The sequence below is a fragment of the Lucilia cuprina genome, chromosome 2 (assembly GCF_022045245.1).
Source record: "Lucilia cuprina isolate Lc7/37 chromosome 2, ASM2204524v1, whole genome shotgun sequence".
In the NCBI taxonomy this organism is placed as follows: Eukaryota; Metazoa; Arthropoda; class Insecta; order Diptera; family Calliphoridae; genus Lucilia; species Lucilia cuprina.
Window position 1 is genome coordinate 50,225,161 of NC_060950.1, and position 26,855 is coordinate 50,252,015.

At 29.3% G+C, this 26,855-nt stretch overlaps 1 protein-coding gene across 3 annotated transcripts in view; it reads left to right on the top strand.

Annotated features, from left to right (window-relative positions):
* The window catches only part of LOC111691033 (alpha-N-acetylglucosaminidase), a 51,683-nt gene extending 30,988 nt beyond the window's left edge, over positions 1 to 20,695 (top strand). The window contains exons 4-5 of one of the 3 annotated variants that reach the window (XR_006941562.1): positions 4,807 to 4,863; positions 5,013 to 5,152. Coding sequence is in view for 2 of the 3 variants with exons in the window: in XM_046956250.1 (XP_046812206.1) it covers positions 18,916 to 20,584 (1,669 nt within the window). In the remaining variant the exon portion in view is untranslated. Of the gene's footprint in view, positions 1 to 4,806; positions 4,945 to 5,012; positions 5,153 to 18,915 lie in introns of those variants that run through there. The other 2 variants (XM_046956251.1, XM_046956250.1) reach the window with 2 other exon arrangements.
* Positions 20,696 to 26,855: the final 6,160 nt, after the last annotated feature.

Consider the following 26,855-nt stretch of genomic DNA (forward strand, 5'->3'; position numbering starts at 1 on the left):
CATAATTTACAAAAACAACGTACACTTTTCTAGAATGCATAACAATGAAAGTAAATAAGTTAATCTTGTTTCATACTTTTTTGTACATTTTAATTAGTAATGTTGTTTCTATGTGAAGAAATTATCATTCTTAAGTACATTGATTACACATTGTTTATAAATATTCGCATTTTATAGTAATTAAAAATAACCAAATATTTTTTTCAGTGCAATTTCAATGAAAAAATGCCAATAGTGTGTGTGTAGTGGTGATTTTTTTATCTGCCTCTCTATCCGCCGGTATATGGTCTATAGCTAAGCGCATTTACAAAAACAAAAGAGTACCAAGCGCATAGGGCTTGGGCACCCTTGGTTTGGATGCTGTTGGCGTCATTGCGTTGTTATTTTTGTTTTTGTTTTTCTGTGTTTTTCGTTATGTATGTTAAGATGTCTGTTTGTTTAGATGACTTGTGTATTTTGTGTTTTTTTTCGTTTAGCGTTGTTGTTCTTTTTGTTTAGCTTTTGATGTAATAATAATGTAGTCGGGAAAAAATTTAAAATTTATAAAAGATGTTTAAAATACACTATGGTGAAGGGTATATAAGATTCGGCACAGCCGAATATAGCACTCTTACTTGTTTTTTTATCTGTGTGCCTCCGGTGGGTTAGTTGTTAGTATTCTAGTCTGTTAGATCGGAAGTCGTGGGTTCGATTTCCACCAGAGACACTAACAAAGGAGACCACAACAGCACAAAGTATACAGAGATGTCACTTTTGACATTTGAAAAAGTCTAAAATCAGCTTTTGTTTGATTTTGAAATTGTTTGGCGAGAAGAGGTATTTAAAATACAGCTAAAAAAATCATTGAATTCGTTTTGTGCGAAAGAGAGGAAAATAGCTTTTTGCTCGTGACGTCTCTGTATACCCTGTGACAACAGGCCCGGTGTAAACCTAGGTGTATTTCTTCAGGTTTGATGAAACATCCTCCTTTCAAACTAACTAACTAAATCGGGCCAGCTCAACAACTGTTATCGCTGGACTTAAAATATTTTAGAAATCATTAATATAAATTCCACATACACTACACAAATTTCTTTTAAACTATGTAGTCTCCCATTTTTCATACACCCAATTTACACGATGATTTTTTTTCATGTTTGTCCAGACGTCTGTTTTCATGTTTGTCGGTTATTGGTGGTGAGCGGGGAAGAGGAGAATGGGGGGTAAGAAAACAAACATGATTTGGGATTTTCATGATTGTTTTTGACATTCCTCTTTAAACTGATTCGTACTGTTGATATTATGCTCATGTAAAATAAATAATTATGTCTTTTTTTACATGAAAACATTAAAATTTGCATTAAAAAAATACTAATTTTTTTTAAATCAAATTAAATGGTTTTTATGTTAAAAATTTCATTTTATTTTTACTACGAATAAGTAATTAAAAAGGATTATACAATTAAACATCAAAAAAAGACATGCATAGTTGCATGTAAAAAATCACCGTATAAATGTTCATGATTTTTTTGAAGATTCTCAAAAGAGAATTGGAAAAAACAGACGTCTGAAAAGTCTTCATGTAAATTGCGCCTATTGTTCTGACAACGAAGATTTTCGGCAAATTACATTTACACAACACGATCGCATACGAACCTCTAAACAAGAGCATCAAAAATACAAATATTTTATTTAGTTGCTTGACAGCATTCAACAAAGCAGGTTGATGTCGCTTTGTTAAACAAATTGCAAACACAAATTGAAAAAACAAAAACAACTTGCAAAAGCAAGAGCATAATTTACAAAAACAACGTACACTTTTCTAGAATGCATAACAATGAAAGCAAATAAGTTAATCTTGTTTCATACTTTTTTTGTACATTTTAATTAGTAATGTTGTTTCTATGTGAAGAAATTATCATTCTTAAGTACATTGATTACACATTGTTTATAAATATTCGCATTTTATAGTAATTAAAAATAACCAAATATTTTTTTCAGTGCAATTTCAATGAAAAAAATGCCAATAGTGTGTGTGTAGTGGTGATTTTTTTATCTGCCTCTCTATCCGCCGGTATATGGTCTATAGCTAAGCGCATTTACAAAAACAAAAGAGTACCAAGCGCATAGGGCTTGGGCACCCTTGGTTTGGATGCTGTTGGCGTCATTGCGTTGTTATTTTTGTTTTTGTTTTTCTGTGTTTTTCGTTATGTATGTTAAGATGTCTGTTTGTTTAGATGACTTGTGTATTTTGTGTTTTTTTTTTTCGTTTAGCGTTGTTGTTCTTTTTGTTTAGCTTTTGATGTAATAATAATGTAGTCGGGAAAAAATTTAAAATTTATAAAAGATGTTTAAAATACACTATGGTGAAGGGTATATAAGATTCGGCACAGCCGAATATAGCACTCTTACTTGTTTTTTTATCTGTGTGCCTCCGGTGGGTTAGTTGTTAGTATTCTAGTCTGTTAGATCGGAAGTCGTGGGTTCGATTTCCACCAGAGACACTAACAAAGGAGACCACAACAGCACAAAGTATACAGAGATGTCACTTTTGACATTTGAAAAAGTCTAAAATCAGCTTTTGTTTGATTTTGAAATTGTTTGGCGAGAAGAGGTATATAAAATACAGCTAAAAAAATCATTGAATTCGTTTTGTGCGAAAGAGAGGAAAATAGCTTTTTGCTCGTGACATCTCTGTATACCCTGTGGTTGCTTGACAGCATTCAACAAAGCAGGTTGATGTCGCTTTGTTAAAGAAATTGCAAACACAACTTGAAAAAACAACTTGCAAAAGCAAGAGCATAATTTATAAAAACAACGTACACTCAAAATAATTTTCTAGAATGCATAACAAGGAAAGTAAATAAGTTAATCTTGTTTCATACTTTTTTTGTACATTTTAATTAGAAATGTTGTTTCTATGTGAAGAAATTATCATTCTTAAGTACATTGATTACACATTGTTTATAAATATTCGCATTTTACAGTAATGCAATTTAATCTTCAAAATTAAAAATAACCAAATATTTTTTCCAGTGCAATTTCAATGAAAAAATGCTAATAGTGTGTGTGTAGTGGTGATTTTTTTTATCTGCCTCTCTATCCGCCGGTATATGTTTTAAAGATGATGGGTCCATAATTGAACGTTTCCAAAAATACGTACATACCTATATATTATATTGGAATTGTCGTAAAATTCGACATACTAAATAAATAAACAATAAAATCGTTATACTGCATCAAAAACATTTACCATATGGTCGGGCACGACCGACTATGCTTTATTTCTTGATTATAATACATATCGTAACGTTAATATAAAAAATACGAATCTAAGATATGTTTTTCAATATAAGTTTTCATTATCTAATTAACTCAAGGGGTAAACTAGTATTTTAAAAATCTTTCGTCGAATCTACGTTTTGTGTTTTTAATATTTCTCCAAATTGTGTTTAATTTGAATATTTATTTGGATTGTTTTGAAATTTCTCTTTTAGGTATTGTAAAATAATTTCACATGTAGGAAAAAAGTGAAAATGGTTGACTTTTGTCATTTCTAGAGATTTATATAATTTCATAGTTTTTAGTAACTAAAATATTTTTCTCGAATCGACTTTTTTCGATTTTGCCAGTCTTGTAGAGCAATATATTCTAATTCCTTATAGATAGCGAATTAATTTTAGCGCTGTCCGTCTGTCTGCTTTTTTATTCAAACACAAAAAAACAATAATTATAAAACTAGACCTTTTTTAAAATAATTATATCCCTTATTAAAAATGTGCTAAATCAATTAAGGGATTATATCGATACCTTTTATTCAAAAACTGCTAAATCAGTTTATATAAGTTTCAACTTATATACACATTCTGTGTCTGTAAGTTGAAAACACGAGTTAAAAGACACATTATACTTGAGCTGCAAATTTGGGCAAAACTTGAGACAAGAAGACCTAATAGGACCTCCTCCGAAAAAATCAGTAACAATACATTACAATATTTTAATGGTGGGTACTTAATTTTGCCACAGTCGAATACAAACTTTATTTTATAATACAAGAAGATTTTGCATTTCAAACTTTCTACAAATCTGAGTAATACCGGTAAAGATAAATTATCTTGTTCTGAATGTGCACAAAATTTTCAATAAATACTAGTTATGTTTCAAAACAAATATATATTTATCTAAAATTCCAAAATTTTCTGAATTGGACTCGGTAATAATTATTAGTTCGCATGGAACAGTATGAGGTCTTAAAAAGTACTTAAGTCTAATTTGGGAACTTGATATTTATTTTTACTTAGGAAATATGCAGAAATTATGAAATTCAGAAAGTTTTTATTTAAAAATTATAATAATTAGATTGTTTAAATTTAAATACATCATTTGTCTGCTAAATTTCAACAAACTTAAACACATGATGTAATAAGTAAGGTGAGAGCGTTTAGGCAACAACCGCAACAAACACAATTTTTTTTTGTTTGTTTAGAGCAAAGTATGTTTAGAGCAAAGTATAGAGTAATTGACAGCAGTACCTTACCAGTGTTGCCACAACAAAATTTTTTTTCTAACCAAAATTCGAATAAAAAATAACCAAATTAAGAAAAAAAGTAAACAAAATTATTTTTATTTGTTTTATGTTGTTAAAGAAAGTATAAAGCACTATGAAATAAAAAATAACATTAGTAGAAATGCAAGTAATCGCAATAACAGTAGAAATAAACTGTAAAAAATGCAATATTGCAGCTATTTGCTGCCCACTAAGATACAACTTAAAATCAAATAATTACATAACTCTTTTTAATGAACTTGGACCGTGTTTTATCCTAGGAGGTGACTTTAATGCCAAAAATGTCTTCTGGGGATCGAGAATAACCTCTACTAAAGGTAAAGAACTGTTTAAAGCAGGTCAGTTGTGTAAATGTGATTTTCACTCATCGGGGAAGCCAACGTATTGGCCAACAGACACACAAAAAATGCCAGATCTAATAGATTTTTTTATTACAAGAAGTTTTCATAAAAGTCGTTTTTTGTAGAAAATGGAGATGGACTGTCATCAGACCACTCGCCTGTTCTATTAACTCTAAATGACTCAGCCAAGCAGATCCCACAACAACCATCGCTAACTAATGCAAAAACTAACTGGCAAAAATTTAGTACTGAACTAGAAGAAAATATATCATTAAATGTATCATTGAAAACACCATATGAAATTGAATGTGAATTAGATAACCTGATTACAGCAATACAAACATCGGCCTGGAATAACACCACTACTGTCAATGTTAACCTCTTGATTCAGAAAATACCTCAAAATATAAAATATCTGATAAGTGCTAAAAGAAAAGCTAGGAAAAACTGGCAGAGGCATAGAACCCCTGAAAATAAAAATATTTTAAATCGGCTATGTAATAGAGTAAAAAAAGCATTAAAAAATCATGAATCTAATACTATGTCAAGTAGACTAAAATATCTTTCCCCAACAAAAGACAGTAATTACTCCCTATGGAAGGCCACAAAACATTTACAGAACGTACCAATAACAACACCGCCACTAAAAAGTAAAAATGGAACATGGGTAAAAAGCCCAGAAGAAAAGGCAAAATTATTTGCCCAATACCTAGAAAACACTTTTCAACCCCTACCACAACTTTCATAAGAAGAAAACGCAACGTTAATACCCAGAAACGATCATACAACTATAAAGAAAGTTACAATTAGAGAGCTTAAATCAGTTATAAACATGTTGAAACCACGAAAATCACCAGGATATGAACTTATAACGGGAAAAATTTTGCAGGAACTACCAGATAAATGTCTACGTGTTCTTTTGTACATAATAAATTCTTCATTTCGATTGAAATTTGTACCTAACCAATGGAAAGTCGCAGAAGTTCTAATGATACCTAAACCTGGAAAAAATCCGAACATTGTTAGCTCATACAGGCCAATTTCCTTATTAACATCAATGGCAAAAGTTTTTGAAAAGCTTCTACTTAAAAGGTTGCTACCAATTCTAGAGGAGCGTTCATTGATACCACATCACCAGTTTGGTTTTCGAAGCAGTCATTCAACAATTGAACAAGTACATAGAGTTACTAACACAATAGAAAATGCATTCAACACAAACCAAATTTGTGCTGGACTCTTCATAGATGTTGCTCAGGCCTTCGACAAGGTTTGGCACAAAGGCTTAATTTATAAACTACAACGCGATCTGCCAGATGAATATAGTTCTATTCTAAACTCCTATATTACTGGAAGATGCTTTAGAATTAAACATGAAGGTGAATATTCAATGCTAAAAAATATTAAAGCAGGAGTGCCTCAGGGTAGTGTACTGGGTCCAATCTTATATATTCTCTACACCAGAGACCTGCCAATACCACCACAAACAAAAATCGCAACATTTGCGGATGATACGGCAATCCTAGTTACCCATAAACAAATAACGGAAGCTACAAGAAAACTACAGTTTGCAACTAACGAAATTATAAGATGGACCAAGAAATGGAGAATAAAACTAAATGAAACTAAATCTACTCATATAAATTTTACCCTAAAACGGTCACAGAATCTACCAATTTATATGAATAACAATATAGTCCCATACTCCAACACAGCAAAATACTTAGGTTTTACTCTTGACGCTAAATTAAAATGGAAAGAACATGTGAAAAAGAAAATAACTGAATTAAACTTGAAGTTTAAAAAGATGTACTGGTTATTTAGTCCTCGATCAGCAGTTACACTGGCAAATAAATTATTACTTTATCGTCAAATAATAAAACCTGTCTGGACGTATGGCATTCAAATTTGGGGATGCACGAAAAAATGTCACCTAAAAAAATTACAAACTTTCCAGAATAAAGCTATTAGATGTATAACTAATAGTCCTTGGTATGTTAGAAATGAAGACATACACAGAGACTTAAAACTTCCAACAGTAGAACAAGTTATTGCCATGTATGCAGCTAAACACCACGCCAGGTTGCATTTACACTGTAACGAAGAACTACAGAACATTATCCACAACCCAATAGAAAATAGAAGACTTAAGTAGAAGAACGTTGCCATCCGATTTGATGATCAATACAAGGATGTCTCTTAGGAATAACTAATGGATTATCTCCTTCCAAAAACTTTGAACCAACAATTAATGTAGAGTTTTGTTTATCTTGAAACTTAAATTACTAGATGAGTACATATGTATATAATAAAACTCAGTCGTAATAAAATTAAAAATTAAAAAAAAAATTGTTTTATGTTAAATTTCGTCTCTAAACTGGTATTATGAAGACAGTTATGAGCTTTAATGTAATTTTCTCTACGGGATCTTATATGAGACGTATGGTCAATTATGGACCAATTCTCATAAAATCTGACAAAGATATTTTAGTTCCTTTAAACTTTGATTATATTGAATTTTGTTGCTATATTGCAGTACATTATGAGCTTTAAAGTCATTTTCAGAGGTGACTTTTTATGAAGGATAGGGTCAATTATATTCCGATAAATTTTGACAAATACATTTCCAATAAAACTTTTTTATATTGACTTTTATTGCTATAGATTATAGTTCTTATTCATAAAATTTTATCATAGTTTTGTAAATCAAATTTTCATACAAAATTTGTTCTATAAACCTTTGATAAATGTTTATGAATAAGGCAGTAAATTTTTAAGCAATATAGTAATTTTCTGAATAAGGCATAGTATGGGGGCTAGGTGAAATCGTTGACCGATATTTCGCATTTTCTATACCAATCAAACTAGGTCAATTAAAAATATAAAAATAATAAAAATAAATATATGTCTCTTCGCAGATTCGTTAACAAATGCAATTAATATTTATTTTAAAAAATAACTGAGTTTTTAACGCGTTTTAGCGCAATTTAAAAATACTCCTCATATGTCTTTTTGGAAAACAATTTTAAATTATAAAATTCTTCCCATTTTCTGTACAGATTTGAAGATTTTGTTCGAAATTTGGGTTTAAATTATAATACCATGTAGCGGATGTTAGCATTACATTCATAACTTCAGCATTATTTGTAAACGTAATCTATGTAAATTATCAGACAAATTGACCAAAATATAGAATTTAAGACGGCAAAATAAAAACTAGTATACAACATCATCTAAAAAATGTAAATAAAGAACTAAAAGTCATGATGAGATAGTAGAAGTCAAATCTTTGCATATATCGCGATTATTGTTCGTCTTACGAGTTTAGATGTTATTACAACTTTTGTATACAATACAATTTCATTTTCCTTAGCTGTGTTACTTAAAACTATCAGTTAATTAATACTTTAAAGATATTGTGATACTATTTTTGTATCAATTAGCAGAAAATGCTTTATTTATTCTTATTAAATTATTTATCTACGAATTTCGGCAAATTTGTATTTGTTTATGCAAAATTTCAAATAGGTATAGAAGTTGCAATTATACTTTAAATTTAAGTTGGAGGACATAATCTACTAAGTACGTAGACTATTCTCACAAATTTTTTTCGAGTTTGAATCCACCCAAAAAGTGATTTTAAGTTAAGTGATAGATTGACTAGTGTAAATAAAATAATATTACGGTGTTGTTATGATTTTAATCAACTCATTTAATATGTGGAAAACTCATAGGTACTTTTGCTAAATCCTAACCAATTAAGAAATCGAAAAATACTTTTGTGCACATAAGTATAACCACCCAGCAAAATCTTTGCTTACAACGATTACCATTAAGTACTTCATTAATGATTTACTTTGTAGGTAAAGTTTAAAAAAATCAAAATAAAGAAACAAACAAAAATAAAACAGTTACTTTTTCTGTTTTTTTCCTTTTTTTGTGAACACGATATCAAATGTCTATTTTTAGACAAACAGAAAATAAAATAGGTATTGAGTTCAACCCCAGTCTGTGTCGACTTTTTATTTTTATTTTTTCATAAATATTCTATAAATAACTCTACTAAAAAACAACTTATTTCCAACAACAACAGCTTTTAGTTCAATTGTTTGCAAAAAATAACCAAAACGAATAAATAATTCACATGTACACATGCAAAATAAAAATAACCAATTTTGGTTAATAATAACCAAAGTGGCAACACTGTACCTAACTCTAAGCATGTGTTAGTGAAAAAGTACATAACTCTAAATATGTGTTAGTAACAAAAATGTATATGTATTGGTGAATTACAAACACACAGAGTTTTATAAAAAAGATACAATTTTAAATTTGTTCGAATTTTCAGTACCAAGAATTTAAACTCTGTTTGAAAATTTAAATTTCGCGTACAATCCTTAAAAGTGGCCAAAAAAGTAAGTTAAACATTTGAGGGTATTGACAAGTTTAAATTTCTCACAAGAGAGTCGAATTCACACTACACTCGTAGATGTGAGAGAGTAATTTCCTGTATATGAGAGTCGGACTACTTGTTATACTTTGGTTTAGAGTATGGGTTTTTTCAAAATGAAATTTCTAAAATTGAAAAATAATAAATATTGGAAAGAAAATTTGTTGTGTATTTCACAATATTACATAATAAAACCGTCGTTGTATTTAAATTGTATTCGCAGCAGGACGTCTTATTGGTGCTTCATCTGATATTCTTCATTTGGAACCCTTTTATCAGCATTTTCATTCATAATTTTTGATTTGAATTTTTTTTCTTTTGAAAACACAAATTTAATTTTTATGTTAGAATTAAATAAAGAAATTATTTTTGACAAAACCCAAACACTTTTACAATAAACAAATAAAAATCAGCTGCCTTGATGATTTCACCTTACTTAGTGCATCCTGCTTAAACATTTTCTTTACAAACATAATGATTTGAAGATTTTCATATATAAAATAATTCGAAAAATCCCGGGATGGCAATTTTTAAAACACCAAATCCTGGGATTATTAGGCATCCTTATATGCACTGAAAATAACCCAAGCTTTCTACATTGTACGAAATGCTTCGTTGTTTCGCAACTTGAAATTGTTTCTTAATATGTTCGAAATTGTAAAACGTGAAATAGCGTAAAAGCATATACAGTAGACGTCCACTAGTACGAATTATATAGTGTCAGGTCCTTTCGCAGTACCGAAAAATTCGTATTATTGAACAACACATTTTGTATGTTTAAATTCAAATATTACACATGCAATATAGGATTTTATTTATTTTTGTTTTAATTTCTCACAGGAGAGTCGATTTCACACGGCACTCGTAGATGTGAGAGAGTAATTTCCTATATGCGAGAGTTGGACTACTTGTTATACTTTGTTACAAACGAAAAAAAAATATTTTTTATTTTTTTGACATTTAATTTTTGTTGTTGAAATTAAAACGAAAAAAGAACAATGTTGTAAACTTTCGTATGGTACAAGAAAAAAATATTTCAACTAACTTAATTATTATTTCAATATTGCAGATTAAAAAGCAATGATAAGTTCATATATAATGTTTATAGATAAATTATGTTGCAAAATATTTAAAGAAATCTTCTAAAATATAAATTCAAATGAAATAATTTTTTTTTTAAATTTTTAAATCCGATTTTTTGCAACTATGTTGGCTTGAGAATTCTACTAATACATTCTTAGAGTTAGGTACCGACAGTAGACTTAGCTACTTTTTGACAGCGTTTCACTTCTTATTTTTTCTTTGGCAAACCCCTTCAGTTTCACCCATAGTAGAAAAATAGAAGGTAGTGTCAATCTCTCATAATTTTTTAAAATTCTCTTTCTGACATGCTTAAGGATTTTGAAGTTTTCGTTAAATTAGTGATACCACATACAATTTAATTTTTCCTATTTTGTAATGAAATTTCTATAGCTTTAAAAAAATTATAAAAATAATTTCAAATCAGTTAGAAAATATAATAACCATTTTTTTGAATTAAAATCATATATTTAAATTTTAAAAAACTAATTTGTAAAAACATTGTCGCCAGGCATTTGCGAGAAATAAAAAATTTTGTACGAGAAAGAGAAAAAGGTAATTACAAGAATTGTAAGGAAAAGATAACAAACCAAAATTTTGTACCTGATTTCGAAATTAAAAGGAAAAAAGTTTTCAACGAAATTAATAAACAAAAAAAGTAAGTTTTAAATGAAAATTTAATTGAAAAAAGTGCGTGTGCTCCCTCCATAGACAGTCGCACCCACCAGCAATGACAAACAACTAAAGTGTTTAGTGCGTATTAATAAAAGTGTTGGGGAGATTACAGAAACAAAAACCAACTTTTTAAACCATTTGGAATTCATTTGTAAAATATTCATTGTCAATTAATACAAATTATATGTCAAATTTGTTAAATTTTTCTAAAATAGATTTAGGTAAGAAAATTTTTAAACGATTTTATCTAGGTCGACCATCCGAATTAGGTTTTAAAATCTTTTAAAGGAAAACAATATTCACACAGTAATAAAAAAAAATATCACTTAATAAACCCGAAATGTTTTTTATTTGTAAGTTTGTAGAGGAAATCATTTTTATTTTAATAAATTAACTACACATTTTTTGTAAAATATGTCTGGAAATCCATTATTATTTTTAGCACGTGGCAACTCTGTATATAATGTTTAAAATAAGGAAAACGTCAAAAAACCTTATTTAAATTTAATTTTTTTGATTGAAACTACCTTCTTTATTTCTACTATGGTTTCGCCTATATGTACTACTATATGATTAAGAGCTTAACAAGATAAAATAAAACCTCGTTTTCAGCTTTATCCATAAAATCTAAATAAAGAACGAAAAGTCGCGGTCCCAATGATACAGTTGAAGTCAAAGGTATCAAATCTTTTGTATTTTGTTTTCATTTTCCTTACCTATGTTACTTAAGAATATTAATTAGATTTATACTAATAAATATATTTTGGTTTATCTCAGAATTTCGACTTATTATCACAGCATCTGTTTGTACAGAATTTTAAGTAGGTCTAGAAATTGCATTTTTACTTTCAATTTTAAATTTAATTTTGTGGACTTACTCCCACCAAATTTCATAAAAATCGGAATGGTTTTTTCATATAAGTACCATAAGTGGTTTATAAGAAGTTCCTATAAAAATATTAACGGAAGGACGGACAAGATTTTATTCGCCCCATAAAGTGATTTTAAGCTCATCAGTGCACCAAAAGGTAGTAATAATATTTAAAACAGAGACTTTATGTATTATTATTTCAAAATATTACAATTAAATAAATTCATTGCAATTTTTACAACTTAATTATCTAAACTTACATTTTTTCGGTTAAGTCTTTCGTCACATACATATTTGCATATACACATTTATGTAAGAATTAAAATTAAATACTAAAAAAAAAGTAAGTACAACATAAAAATTATTGCCAAGTTATTGTAGTATACTAAAAATTTTATATTTGGCTGGACAAATTAAATTTTAGCTTGAAACTGGACAAGCACCAAAAAAGCTGGACAATCCAGACAAGTCCAGCCGGGCTGGCAACCCTATGTGGCTCCGACAAAATTTGAGGACTCTTACTGATATATTTTTTTCAAATATACTGCTTCATACAGTTTCTGAGATATGAGATTAACTTTGTATGTGGGCGTGACAGTTCGCCTACTTGATATCTCAAAACAAAAGATAGCCTATAGTTCCTTCCAGACATGAGATTAATTAATAATTTCAATGAAATAGAAATATATGTGGCAAATGATAATTTATGATATTAACTGAAACGCATATTACAAAATATATACAAGCAAATGAAACATCTGAACAAAACAATAAAATGTAAGGAGTTCAGACCAATAAATACACTGAAAACTTTTAAAACGATAATTGAAATGGTTGTAAAGAGACAGCTAGAAGAATACTTTCATAATCTTTTTTTCGAAATATCAATCTAGATTTTGTAAAAATACTCTTGTGAAATCCGTAATTAAGAAACGAGAAAAAATTATGAAAACTAATAAAATTATACGAGTATTTGTTACAATAGACAGAAATATAATAACTCATAAACTTTATATGTATAGAATACAAAAAACTGAATTGCAATGGATTAAATCATATTTAAATGAAAGAAAACAAATAACAGTAAAGAATATCAAATCAACTGCAAATAATTATGTATTTTGTGTACCACAGGAATCTGTTCTAAGCACATTGTTATTTTTATATAAATAAACGATTTACCAAAAATTAAAAAAAAATGTGAAATAGTTTTATACGCAGATGACACTTTAACTTTCACGGAAGCGCAAACAGAACAAAAATGGAAGGAAAACTTAATAGAAGATATGTTAAATGTAAATAAATTGTTAAAAATTAATAAATTAAATTAAACTAAACTAAAGTGATGGAAATAAAAAACAGTGATATAATAATAAAAATTAACAATGAAGAAATTGAAAAAGTAAAGTAAAAAAAAACTTAAAATTTAGAAAACATTTAGAATGTACAATGTCTCTCATAAGTATTCGAATTTAGGTATTCTATGGAAAGAAACCAAATTTAATAATATTTTTTGCAAAATAAATAAATCTGTTATATTATCTAGACAGTTCTTAGATTTCATACCACACTTTTTATAATTTAAAAAACATTTACTTAAATTAATTGAGTTTTTTAAAGGAAGTCCATAAAATTACCTCACAAAAGAATTCGAATTTTTCCTGCATTTCACATTTTATCATACATATTATACAAATCATAAAATTAGAATCAAATGTTTTGTTTTTTTTTTTGCTTAAAACTGTTTAAGGGGTTACTATCAACCAAAGGGATATATGTTTGGCCCATTTGGGCCACAATTTTGGGGCGATTTTACCATCTTGAATGATTCTACTATAATAAATGGCGTTTCTTCGAGGCATGTTTTGGAGTTGTATACTTCTACAATATACTGAAAACTTAAAATGTATAAAAACTGATATCTAAAGGAATACATACAAGACAATGATTTACCCTAGTATTATAAAAATGGACTTAAGTTCTAATAAGTTGAATTAGCTACAGAAGAATGATCCCATAACAAAAAATTTTATTTTTAGATACCCCAAGGGGTCTATTAAGTTCCAATATCGAATTTTAATTTTATCTCTGGAAAAAAGGACAAAAAATTACAAATATTGCCAAAAATCGCCATTTTAATGATATTACATAAAATGATGGTACTATCCCCCAAAATTTTTGACCTAATGGGCCAAAAATATATCCTTACGGTTAATGGTAAACCAATTTTAAGCATAAAAACCATTCGATTCTTAAATTTGTGTTTCGTATAATATGATGAAATGTGAAATACAGGAAAAATTCGAATACTTTTGTGAGATAATTTTATGGACTGTTTTTAAAAAGCTTAATTATATTAAGTAAATGAAAATTTTTGAAATTTTAAAAAGTGTGATATGAAACCTAAGGATTGTCTAGATAATACTTATAACAAATTTATTTATTTATTTATTTTGCACGCAAAAAATTTATTAAATTTGGTTTCTTCTCATAATATACCTAAATTCGAATATTTATGAGAGACACTGTATATGTAAAAAGAAAATAGACCGCATTGCCTACAAAAAATATCGAATTGCCTACAAAATAAGGCATTACAGTCAATATTGAAATGCAATAAATATACCCCAATAGAATTTATGTTAAAATATTGAAGATGGATGAGCATAAAACAGAGACTAGAATTAAATACGATAGTATATAGGAGCAAAATCAAAATTTTCCTTTAAAAAGAACCATATTTAGTGGATGGATTGGATAATAATTTCACATAATAAATATGAAAACGTTTATTATTCTCAGTAATGCGCGCAAAAGTTATAGCGGTTTAAAATAATAAAATTTTAAAAAGTCGTTAAAAACCTGGATTCAGGTATTTTCAAATAAAATAAATTCCAATTAGTAAACATTTATAAGTACTAACAGCGCATATTAATATAGTTATCGCAAATTTCATTGATAAAAAATACTCTCATAATTAAAAAACAAGTGAGAGTGTTATATTCGGCAGTCTAATATATACTATAAAAGAAATGCTCTCCTATAAACATCAGGGTGATATTTGGAATATGGCTTAAGTCAATTATGGGCTAAGTTCTTTTAAAATAACAAAATATTAATATTTTAAAACAAAATATTTTTGGTAAATTTTTAAACCGTGAGCGTATGAGCGTATGAACCGATACTCATAAAAATTTGTACATAGATTTCGTTTAGTATAAGTAGAACTTGTTTTTGTCAAATTTCATCGTAATCTCGTATTTGAAATAAGAAAAACTCGTATTTTAATAACCAAAACTCTTTTCTGAAGGGAACCTTTTATAGGAGCTATTATAGATTAGTTCTCATTAAATTCGGAATGAAGAATTATGTTCCTAAGTATAGTAATTTTCTGAATTTCAAGAGGATTTCTAAAGAGGATCTTATATGAGGGATTTGGTCAATTATTGACCTATCCTCAAAACTTTTTGTAGACTGATTTTGATTTTTTTAGCCTCTTTACTCGCATTTTTATAACAGAAATAAGCGTTAATGTAATTTCCTAAAGGGGGTTTACATATATGGGGTAGGGTGAATTACTAACACATTTTGCATGAAATTCTCATGTTTTTAAGGCAGTAATAATCGTTTAAGTAATTTTCTGAAGGGGACCTTATATGGGTGGTATTGTATTTTTTAACCAGTAATTAGCGTCAGTATAATTTTCTCAAGGAGAGATATTGGCTCCCATAAAACTTATGTGTGTTAAATTTCGTCACTATATTCCAATTTTTAATTCAGTAATAAGAGTTACAGTCATTTCCAGAGGGGGAACCTTATATAGGGGAAGGGTTATTTATGAGCCGATTCAAAAAAAATGGTGCAGAGGTTTTGGTTCGTACGAAACTCACGTGTGTCGCATTTTATCGCTTTACTCGTATTTTTAAGCTAGTAATGAGCGTTAAAGCCATTTCCTGAAGAGGACCCATTAGGGGGGGATAGGGTCAATTATGGACCTATCCTCATAAAAGTTGGTAAATAAATTTTGGTTCGCGAGGAACTTAATAGTGTATATTTTTTTAATTCCTATATTCGTATTTTTTAGCCAGTAATGAGTGTGAAAGTACTTTTTTGAAGGGGACCTTGTATAGGCGGTAGGGTCAGAGTATGGTAGAGAGATTTTGGCTCGTATAAAACTTATTTCATCACTATATTCGTATTTTTGAGCCAGTAAAGAGCATTAGTCATTTTCAGAAGTGGACATTATATGGGGTATAGGGTCATTTATGAGCCGATCCTAAAAAATTGGTAGAGAGGGTTTGTTTGACAAGAAACTTACTTGTACCGAATGTCATCGCTATACTCAAATTTTTAGGACAGTAATGAGTGTTAAATACATTTTCTGAAGTTAAAGTTGATTTTCTGGACCTTATATGGGGGGTAGGGTCAATTTATGGACCGATTCACATACAATTTGACAGAGACCTTTTGGCTCGCATAGAATTTATGTGTGTCGATTTTTATTTCTATATTCGTATTTTTAAGCCATTTATGAGCATTAAAGTCATATTTTGAAGGGGACCTTATATGGGTGGTAGGGTCAATTATGGACCGATCCATATAAAATTTAGCAGAAAGATGTTGACTCGCATGAAACTTATGTGTACCGAATTTCTTTGCTAAATTCTTATTTTTAAGCCAAAAAGCAGCGTTATAGTAATTTTCCGAAGGGAACCTGAGTTTTCATAATAAAGCATATAAGTTGAATTGTACCTTGCCTCAGATATACTTAAGCTATTAATTGTTTAATACAACTGTGGATATTTAAGTTAAATTTTGATTGGGGTTCCTTATAGGGGCTAATGTCAAATGAGGCCCTAAAATTAAAAAGTTCATGAGGGTCATCAAGGCTATTATTGAACTTGGATTTACAGCTTTTTGTCGAAATACAAGTATATTAAACATGATTATGTACTAAAAAGCCCTATTCGGGGGGTTCAGTTGTATGGGGGTTAGGTGAAATAATTGACCAATTTTAACCATTGTCAATAGGCTTCGTCTACAGTACCAGAGGAGATCATATGTCAAATTTCATTAAATTATCTCCAAAATTGCGACACACAGTTTGATTACAAGGTTTACAAGTCCTTTTCGGGGTTCAGTTGTATGGGAGCTAGGTGAAATAATGGACCGATCTTAACCATTTTCAATAAGCTTCGGCCGTGGGTCAATAGAAGAACATGTCCAAATTTCATTAAATTATAAGAATTGCGACCTGTAGTTTGATTACAAAGTTTACATGGACGGGCGGACATAGCTAAATCGACTCAGAAAATGATTCTGATCCGATTGGTATACCTTAAGGTTGGTATAGGACCAATATTATTGTGCGTTACAAACATAAGCACAAACCCAATATACCCTCCCAACTAAAGTGGTGTAGGGTAGAATGAAATAAATTTTAATATGTTCAAATCAAGGACATAGGAGTTATAAGTTTAATGTTATATTTCTTAAATAGTTACTAATACAGTTCAAATTTCAATTTTATTCTTATCCATAACAATTTGATGTAAATTTTTCTTTTTGTCAGTTTTTTATTGACAGCTATTGACAAGGAAAAAATATTTCTTATATTTAAGTTCTTGTATGTTTTACTTTACATTCTAACATTCTTTTGTACATCGCTAAAAATTATTAATAAAGCGATAAAATTCAATGTAATGAAGTTTTATGATTTGGAACCAAAATCTATTTACTAAATTTGGGAATAGTATCATTATTTGATTCTAGCCCTAATGCTTTAAAGGAACCAACATTTATCTACCCATTCCTATAAGATAAAGTCCATTATTGACCATACTTTCTATATAATTTAAATAAGTTTTAAATAATAAAAAATAACATTGGTTGCTAGAAAAATTTTATTGACAAGGAAAAAATATTTCTGAAATATATGTATGTTAGTGTTTCAAAACAATAGAAAAAATATAAATTGGATAATACCATATACGAACAACTTTTATTTTTATTTATTGTGTATATTTCTTAAAAAGGGCATTTTTTGATTTTTAAAATTTTGATAACAGTTACTTTAGGTACTTGGTTTAAATCAAAAACTGTAGAGCACTTAATAAATAATATGTAATTTGTTATACTGCGATATGAACTAGGTGGTTTTTGGTAAATATGTCCTACAAATAAATATTATTTCGATATAGCACACTAAGAATTCCCAAATATGTATACAATGTCCGATATTAATAAAAACCCGTATATATAATTTATATTATTTGGATTTTTAAACTCGAAAAATATTTTATTTAAAATGTTCAATGGTTAACGGTATTCTCTAAGATGTTTAATAAATGCGATTTTACCGAAATCCTTCGAGTTCAAATGGCAGGTACAGCTAATCTTAATATTATCTATTGTCCATATATCCCCATGAGATCTCCTACAAATTTTCGAATTTGTTTAACAAAGTTTGTTAATCAAAGTTTTTGCCCATAGCTGAGAACAAGTTTTTGTCATCTTATAATGACAAAAACAAATATTCGTGTAATTATAAACATATTTTAAGTAACAAATTTTTTTAGAATATATTAAAAATGCAATTCTTTTTTTGTTACATTTCAAATTCATGTGCTGTGAGACACGTTAATGCCCTGGGGAATTTTCAATAACTTTTAAAATTTATATTCCAAAATGTTAGCAAAAACTGAAAAAAAATCTATATTCTCCCATTGTAAATGCACTTGGAAACTTCAGAGCCTATGCGGCAGCTGTTAACGTTATCCTATCAGTCTAATTTTTTGCATGACATAGTTTTACAACCCAAAGAACAATTCATACAAGCTTGAATCACTCTAATGTACATATGTATATTTAAAGTGATTAATCTTTAGAACTAATAACATTAACAAGTTAAAATAAAATCATTCAAATACATTTAATATTTATTTTTTATTTGCAGGTTACGTATGGGAAATATTCGTGGATGGGGTGGGACTTTAGGGCCAACATATAGAAGAATGCAAATGATTTTACAACAAAAAATTATTCAGCAGCAACGAAGCCTTGGTATGATTGTAGCATTACCTTCCTTTTCGGGACATTTACCAGTTGCAATGAAAAATAAATATCCAACAGCAAACTTTTCTATTATTGACCGTTGGAATAAATTTCCTAACTCGTTCTGCTGCGGACTTTTCTTAGATCCAATCGACCCTTTATTTCAAAATATTACTACTATGTTTTTAAAAAAGGTTGTAAGCAACTACGGCACTGATCACATTTACTTTGCAGATCCGTTTAATGAAGTACAGCCGCGTATCGCCGATGCCTCATATCTAAATATGACAGCCTATCACATTTACAATTCTATGCACATAGTGGATAATAAAGCCATTTGGTTGCTTCAAGGATGGATGTTTGTCAAAAATATATTTTGGTCCGATAAACTAATTAAAGCTTTTCTCACGGCAGTTCCGACAAGCGGGCTTTTGGTATTAGACTTACAAAGCGAACAATTTCCCCAATACGAAAGAACACACTCATTTTATGGCCATTATTTTATTTGGTGTATGCTTCACAACTTCGGTGGAACTTTAGGGATGCATGGCTCAGTGGACGTTATCAATCGAGGAATAAGAACAGCACGCACAATGACAAACAGTTCTATGATTGGAGTTGGAATTACGCCGGAAGGTATTAACCAAAACTACGTTATGTATGCTTTGACATTGGAGCGAGCATGGCTTAAAGACGACATAAATCTGACTGATTGGTTTAACGTATATGCGGATGTACAATATGGAATTGTGAATAATGAGTTGCGGAATGCTTGGCAATTACTAAGGAACTCAGTATACTCTTATTATAGCTTTAAAAAAATTCGCGGTAAATATGTGATAGCACGTCGGCCCTCAACACGAATAAACGTGTGGACATGGTACAATTCTTCTGATATTTATGAATCTTGGTCTAAGTTGCTACAGTTAAATGGAACAATTCCAAATAATCACTATAACATATACAAAAACGACCTGGTAGACATTACAAGACAATTTTTGCAAGTAACTGCAGAGCGTATATATGTCAACCTAATTCAATCATTTAAAAAAAAACAAAACGATCAATTTCTCCAACTTTCCCAAATAATGATAAATATCTTCGATGATTTGGATTTGATACTGTCCACACACGAAAATTATCTATTGGGTACTTGGCTAGAAAGTGCGAAAAATTTAGCAACTACAACCAAAGAAAGGGAACAATTTGAGTTTAATGCAAGAAATCAAATAACTCTCTGGGGACCATCTGGACAAATAGTAGATTATGCAACTAAACAGTGGTCTGGTATAGTCAGAGATTTTTTCAAACCTCGATGGCAACTTTTTTTAAAGCAGTTAAATATAAGTTTAAACAACAATATACCCTTTAACAATACAATGTTTATTCAGACGGTGCTGACAGAAATTGAAAAACCATTTAGCTACGACAAAAAGAGATATCACACACTACCAAATGGTAACACTTATACAATTTCACAACGTATTTTTACGATGTGGTCTGAATTTTTCCTTAACAAGGACTATGTCAATTATTTATTACCTGTCGATATAAAAAAAATAAAGGACTAATATGATGATGTAATACTTGTAAATTAAAGGTGACAAATGACAACTAAAGAAAGGAAACTTTAAATACAGTCTAAGATTTTTTAAGGACAAATAAAATATATCCAATGTGAAGTCTAAGTTTATTGAAGGTGATATTAGACGACATGTATTTTAGATATGTACTGTCAAAATTTCCATCTATATGTTTGTTTGACAAACATAAACAAAACAGCTGTTATTTTTAATATATATATATATATATATTATATATATATATAATATATTATATATATATATATATATATATATATATATATATATATATATATATATATAATATATATATATATATATATATATATATATATATATATATATATATATATATATATATATATTATATATATATATATATAATATATATATATATATATATATATATATATATATATATATATATATATTATATATATATATATATATATATATATATGTATATATATATATGTATGAATATATATAAAACATTTTCAATAAAATTTATTGTATATTTTTAGAAAAAAATGGAAATTATTGATAATTTTTATTTTTTGCCAATTCTTTTATTTCTAGAATATTTATAAAAAGAAAATTTTAAGTATTCAGGGATAAATGCTATTGCCTGTTCGGCAGTTTTCAACATGTCGATTTCGAACATAATTAAAATTTAAAAAAGGATATAAAATAATAACCATTTTAAGGAGACATTAGTTGAAAATATTTTAAAATATGACCTCAGATTTTGCAGAAATCAACAACTGACTTGTTGCACAAAAAACTATGATGTTCATTATGATTTCAAGTTAATTTCAATGCAATTAATGGAGCCGACATGTATTTTACATATGTACTGTCAAAATTTCCATCCGTAAAAGTTGTACATATCGTACGATACATATGAAACATTGCATATGTAAAATGCATGTGGAACTTCATACAGTGAATCAACTAAGTTTTTTGCCTTCTATTTTTAAGTTCGAATAAACAGGTGAAAAGCAATTTTATGTTTTCAATCAAAAATATATATTTTTAATTTTGGTGCATTTGTTGTTGCATTTTATTGCTTTTCATTAGAATCTGCTTGACAATAAAGTATTTTGCATTTTTAGAATTCCATTAATTTCGTTGGGTTTTTCAAATTATTTTTTAGAATTTATTGTTTTATTATTAAAAGGACACGTATTAAGTATTTTTCAATTGTAATCTTCAAAAATTATATCCTCATTGTGTGACACACATAAGTTATTTGCGTTAAAAATGTTAAAAGGAAAGGTCAATTCCGATGTAAAAAAATAGTTTAGTTTTTAGAAGAAGTGTAATTCAATGAAATACAATTATGAAATGTTTATCGATATTATTATCTATATATATAAAAAATTAACTTTTTATTTTGAAATTTCAAATGGGCGATGAGCCACGCCCACATTAAGAAAAATTCGTATATTTGAAATATATTAAAAGAGGATAAAAATTTGGCGGACTAGCGATAGGGGGCGTGGCACCTCCCATATAAATTAAATACAAAAATTCGTTTATCTTGAAAACTATTACAGTTAGAATCTTAAAATTTTGCACGAATAACTTAAACATCCATGTTAACATTTAGGTAATAAATTGGCGGACTACCCATGAGAGGAGCGATACCTCCCATATTAATTAAATACAAAAATTCGTTTTTCTTGAGATAATATAAAGAGTGGGCTGACTAGCGTTAGGCGACGTGGCACCTCCCATATAAATTAAATACAAAAATTCGTTATCTTGGAAACTGTTACAGTTAGAATCTTAAAATTTTGCACAAATAATTTTAACAACATTTATACTTCTTTCAGGATTAAACTGAAATGTATCACATTTTCTTAAAGGATACGTTGATCAAAGCAAGTTATATTCATTGATAATAGCAATTGAAATAATTTTTTGACAGACATTTCAACTACGAAAATATGGTTTTTGTAGCATATGTATGTATGTATGTATGATATAAATTTAAGTCAACCTGATCGTGGCATATTAGTAGAAAGCAATAATCTTATCTCCAAAAGATGGGTAAAATAACTACTTCCGGCAGTTCAATAAAAACGAAAACAACTTTTAAGAGTATAATTTCTTGATTACTTGGAGACAGTAAAGAGACAATTGCCTACTGTATTCACTCGGTTACACAGCGTACATTCGTGACGAATGACCCAAAACATACGAATTACAATCATCCAGTTGGTTAACTATTAGTGGAAATTACTGTCTTTTTCGTATGCATTGACTCTTTGTCGAACTGCTGGGTATTGTTGTAAAAAATGACAGCGTTTCACTTCTTAGTGTTCAGTGGTATCAAGAAAAAAATTCTTACCCAGGGATGGCAAAATTGGTACGATGGTACTTTTTTGATACTATTTGATGTGCAAAAGTACCGTGATACTCCCAGTCTTATTTGATACTTTCAGGGCTACAATCTCAATATTCGATTATCGTTTAAACGGTAATAAATCTGTATGAAAAAGTGCCAAAATATTTTTTGTCACTTTTTCTCGAAAAAATTGAGTAGACAGAGGCAGAAAAGATTATATTTTATATAAAAGTTTATTTAAAATATTAATGACAACAATTTGATGTGTTTATTGTATGGCTACTTGATAACGAGTGAACAAAATTTAGAAAAAATGTATTATAATTATTTTCATTTCAAAACATAAAATTCAAAGGTAAATTGTGAATTATTTAATTGAAATATTAAAGTATATTTAACACCACTGCCCAATTAAATAAATCCAATACATTCTCTAAATTTAAGAAATTGAATCCTTGGTAAAGATTTCGTAAAGAAGTCAGCAACTTGCTCTTTTGATGGCTTGTATTCAATTCGAATTATTTTATCTTGTACTAAATTACGAACGTAATTATATTTAATGTCGATGTGTTTAATTCGCTGATGTTCCTTTGGCTCTTCGGCAATTTTAATGCACGACATGTTATCTTCGTAAATAATTATAGGCGATTCGATTTTGACATCTAAGTCTAACAAAAGCTTTTTGAGATACACGGCTTCACAACTTGCAACACAAAGTGCAACATATTTGGCTTCGGTCGACGATAGTGTGACAGTTGGTTGCTTTTTAGTTGTCCAGGATACAGTACATCCATAAATTTGAAATAAATTTCCACTGACAGACTTGCGATCTTCTGCATCACCTCCCCAGTCAGCGTCTGAGTAACCAATTATAACATTATCTGATCTTGAATCGTATTTGAGTTCTATATCAATCGTCTTCTTTAAATATCTAAGTATTCGTTTCAAATGTTGCCAGTGATTTTCGCTTGCACAGTTTTGGAATCGGCTGAGATAATTAACTGAAAAACTTAAATCTGGTCTGGAAGTAATCATCAAGTACATAAGACAACCAATTAATTCCCTGTAACGATGTTGAATATCTTCAGATAATGAATTCTTTTCGAGTAATAATTTTGGTTCCATAGGAATATCGACTCCATTGCAATTTTCCATTTCAAAACGGGTTAACAGTTTGTTTATAAAGGATTTCTGACTTATAGTTAATTCTGATTGCTTGAGATTTCTATTTATTTTGACACCCAAATAAACATTAGCCTCCTTCATATCCTTCATTTCAAATTCATCCATTAGTAACGACTTCACAGTTTCTATTTCCGCAATATCATTTCCTACCAGCAGCAGGTCATCTACATAAAGAAGCAAATAAACAAGGTTACCTTTATTTTTACGAATATATAGACAGTAATCATTTTCCGATCTTTTAAAATTTAATTTCGGTATATAATTATTGAACCTTTCGTTCCACATCCTCGGAGCTTGCTTGAGGCCATATAGAGCTTTATTCAGTTTACATACCTTATTATTATCACTATTCAAACCTTGAGGAATCTTCATGTAAATATTTTCTCTCAAATTACCATTCAGGAAGGCTGTTTTTACGTCCATTTGGTGAATGTGATAATTTCTCTTATTTGCAATGGCTAATAACACTCGAAACGTTTCTATTCTAGCAACGGGTGAATATGTTTCTTCAAAATCCAAACCCTTACGTTGAGAAAAACCTCTTGCAACAACTCTAGCTTTATACTCTCCAGGATTTCCGTTTACATCTAATTTGCGTTTAAAGACCCATTTTGAATCAACAACTGATACTCCGGATGGTAGCTCAACAATATCCCACGTCTTATTTTTCTTTAGGGAATTCAATTCGCTTTCAACTGCATTATACCAATGCATTGAATCGGACCTACCTTCTATATCAGCAAACGATTTTGGAATATCAGATACAAAACTTTCCGCATTGAGTGCTATAGCATAATAATTAAGCTTTTCTGGTGGTTTTCTTTGTCGGCTACTTCTTCTTAACTGTATTTCACCTTTTTCTTCTACATTACATTTTTCCGATGGTTTTTCTTGTCTTCTAGTTGCTGAATTTTCTAAGACTTCTTCTAAGACATTTTCATCGCGGGTTTCCACTTGACTTTCTAACTCTTCAAAATCTTCATATTCACTACTTTCTTTACCATCACTGATGTTTCCATGTTCACTATTTCCATTGGTATTTGTACTTTCCAAATTCGCATTTGTACTGGCAATTATTTCTTCTTCTATAGATTGATCATTTCGTTGTATTTTCTCTACTTCTATTCCTGTAGAAATTAATTCACTTTTATTTTCATTAGTTATCGTTTTAAGCGTAAAGGAATTTTCATTAAAAATTACGTCTCTAGCTAGCACTATTTTCCGGTTTACACAATCCCAAAGACGATAACCATTACCACTGTAACCTACCATTATCAGTTTCCTTGATTTCATATCCAATTTCTTTCTGTGCATTTTTGGTATATGAGAGTAGGCATTACAACCAAATGTCTTTATATTTACCAAATTTGGTTTAGCTCCATACCAAATTTCCGCAGGAGTCTTCTTTTCACAAATTGCACTCGTTGGACTTCTATTTGTAAGATAATTTGCACAACATATTGCTTCTGACCATAACTGTTTAGTTAAACCCGAAGAGGATATCATAGAACGTGCTTTTTCCATTAACGTCCTATTCATGCGTTCTGCAGTTCCATTCTGCTCTGGTGTATACGCAATTGTGTATTGAATAGTAATCCCATTACTTTTGCAAAACGACTTGAATTCTGACGACGAATATTCTCCACCATTGTCGCACCTTAAGCTTGAAATCTTCCAATTGTGCATACTTTCCGCCATGGATTTGAATTCTTTAAAATATTTAAAAACTTCCGACTTATTTGATAACAAATATACTACCGTAAAATGGGAATAATCGTCAATAAACTAAGAATATATCGTTTTCCATTCCAAGAAGTTGGCGTAATTGGACCACAAACGTCACTATGGATGAGTTGCAAACAACGACTTGACTTATGTTGAGAATTCGACTTGAATGGCTTTCTTGACTGCTTTCCTAAAACACAAGATTCGCAAAACAATTTGTTTTCTGAATTTATTGAACCGATACCATCAACCATAGATGACAACTTTTGCACATCTGAAACATTCAAGTGGCCTAATCTAAGATGCCATATATTGAGTTGATTTTTCTGAGCTGTCAAACTTGTGTTAGTACTTTTCGAGCAATTTAAATCAAATTCATATAAATTACCATTTCTCATACCTTGCAACCACAAAATTCCATCTTTATAGATTTTCACAGTTCCATTTTCAATAACTGTCTTGAAACCATCTTCTTCCAGTCGACGTATTGAAAACAGGTTACACTTAACATCTTTACACAATAAAACATCTTTTATTTGGCAATTAATATACCTTACGTTAACGTTAACTCTTCCGCTAACATTACCCATCATTGATGCTTTTATACACACCTTATTCTTTGCAACATTTATAAAAACTGGATCATCAAGCTCTTGAAGATTTTCAAAGAAATGTTCATCTTTAGCCATATGATCACTAGCCCCAGAATCTAGGACCCACATCATAACAGTACTTACCGATGAACCTAAACAAACCTTTTCTGCAACAAAACTAATAGCGTTATTTCCTGTTTCAGCTGTATTAACATTCTTATTTGATTGATCACGCTTCCATTTAAAGCAATTCTTTTTCTTATGGCCCTTCTTGCCGCAATAATGGCATTTCCATTTGAATGAGGTTTTCATAGCTATATTTTCTTCTGATGCGTCTTGATTAATATGGCGATTTCTATTTCTATCTTCTTCTAATAGCCGGTTTTTAATTAATTCCATTTCC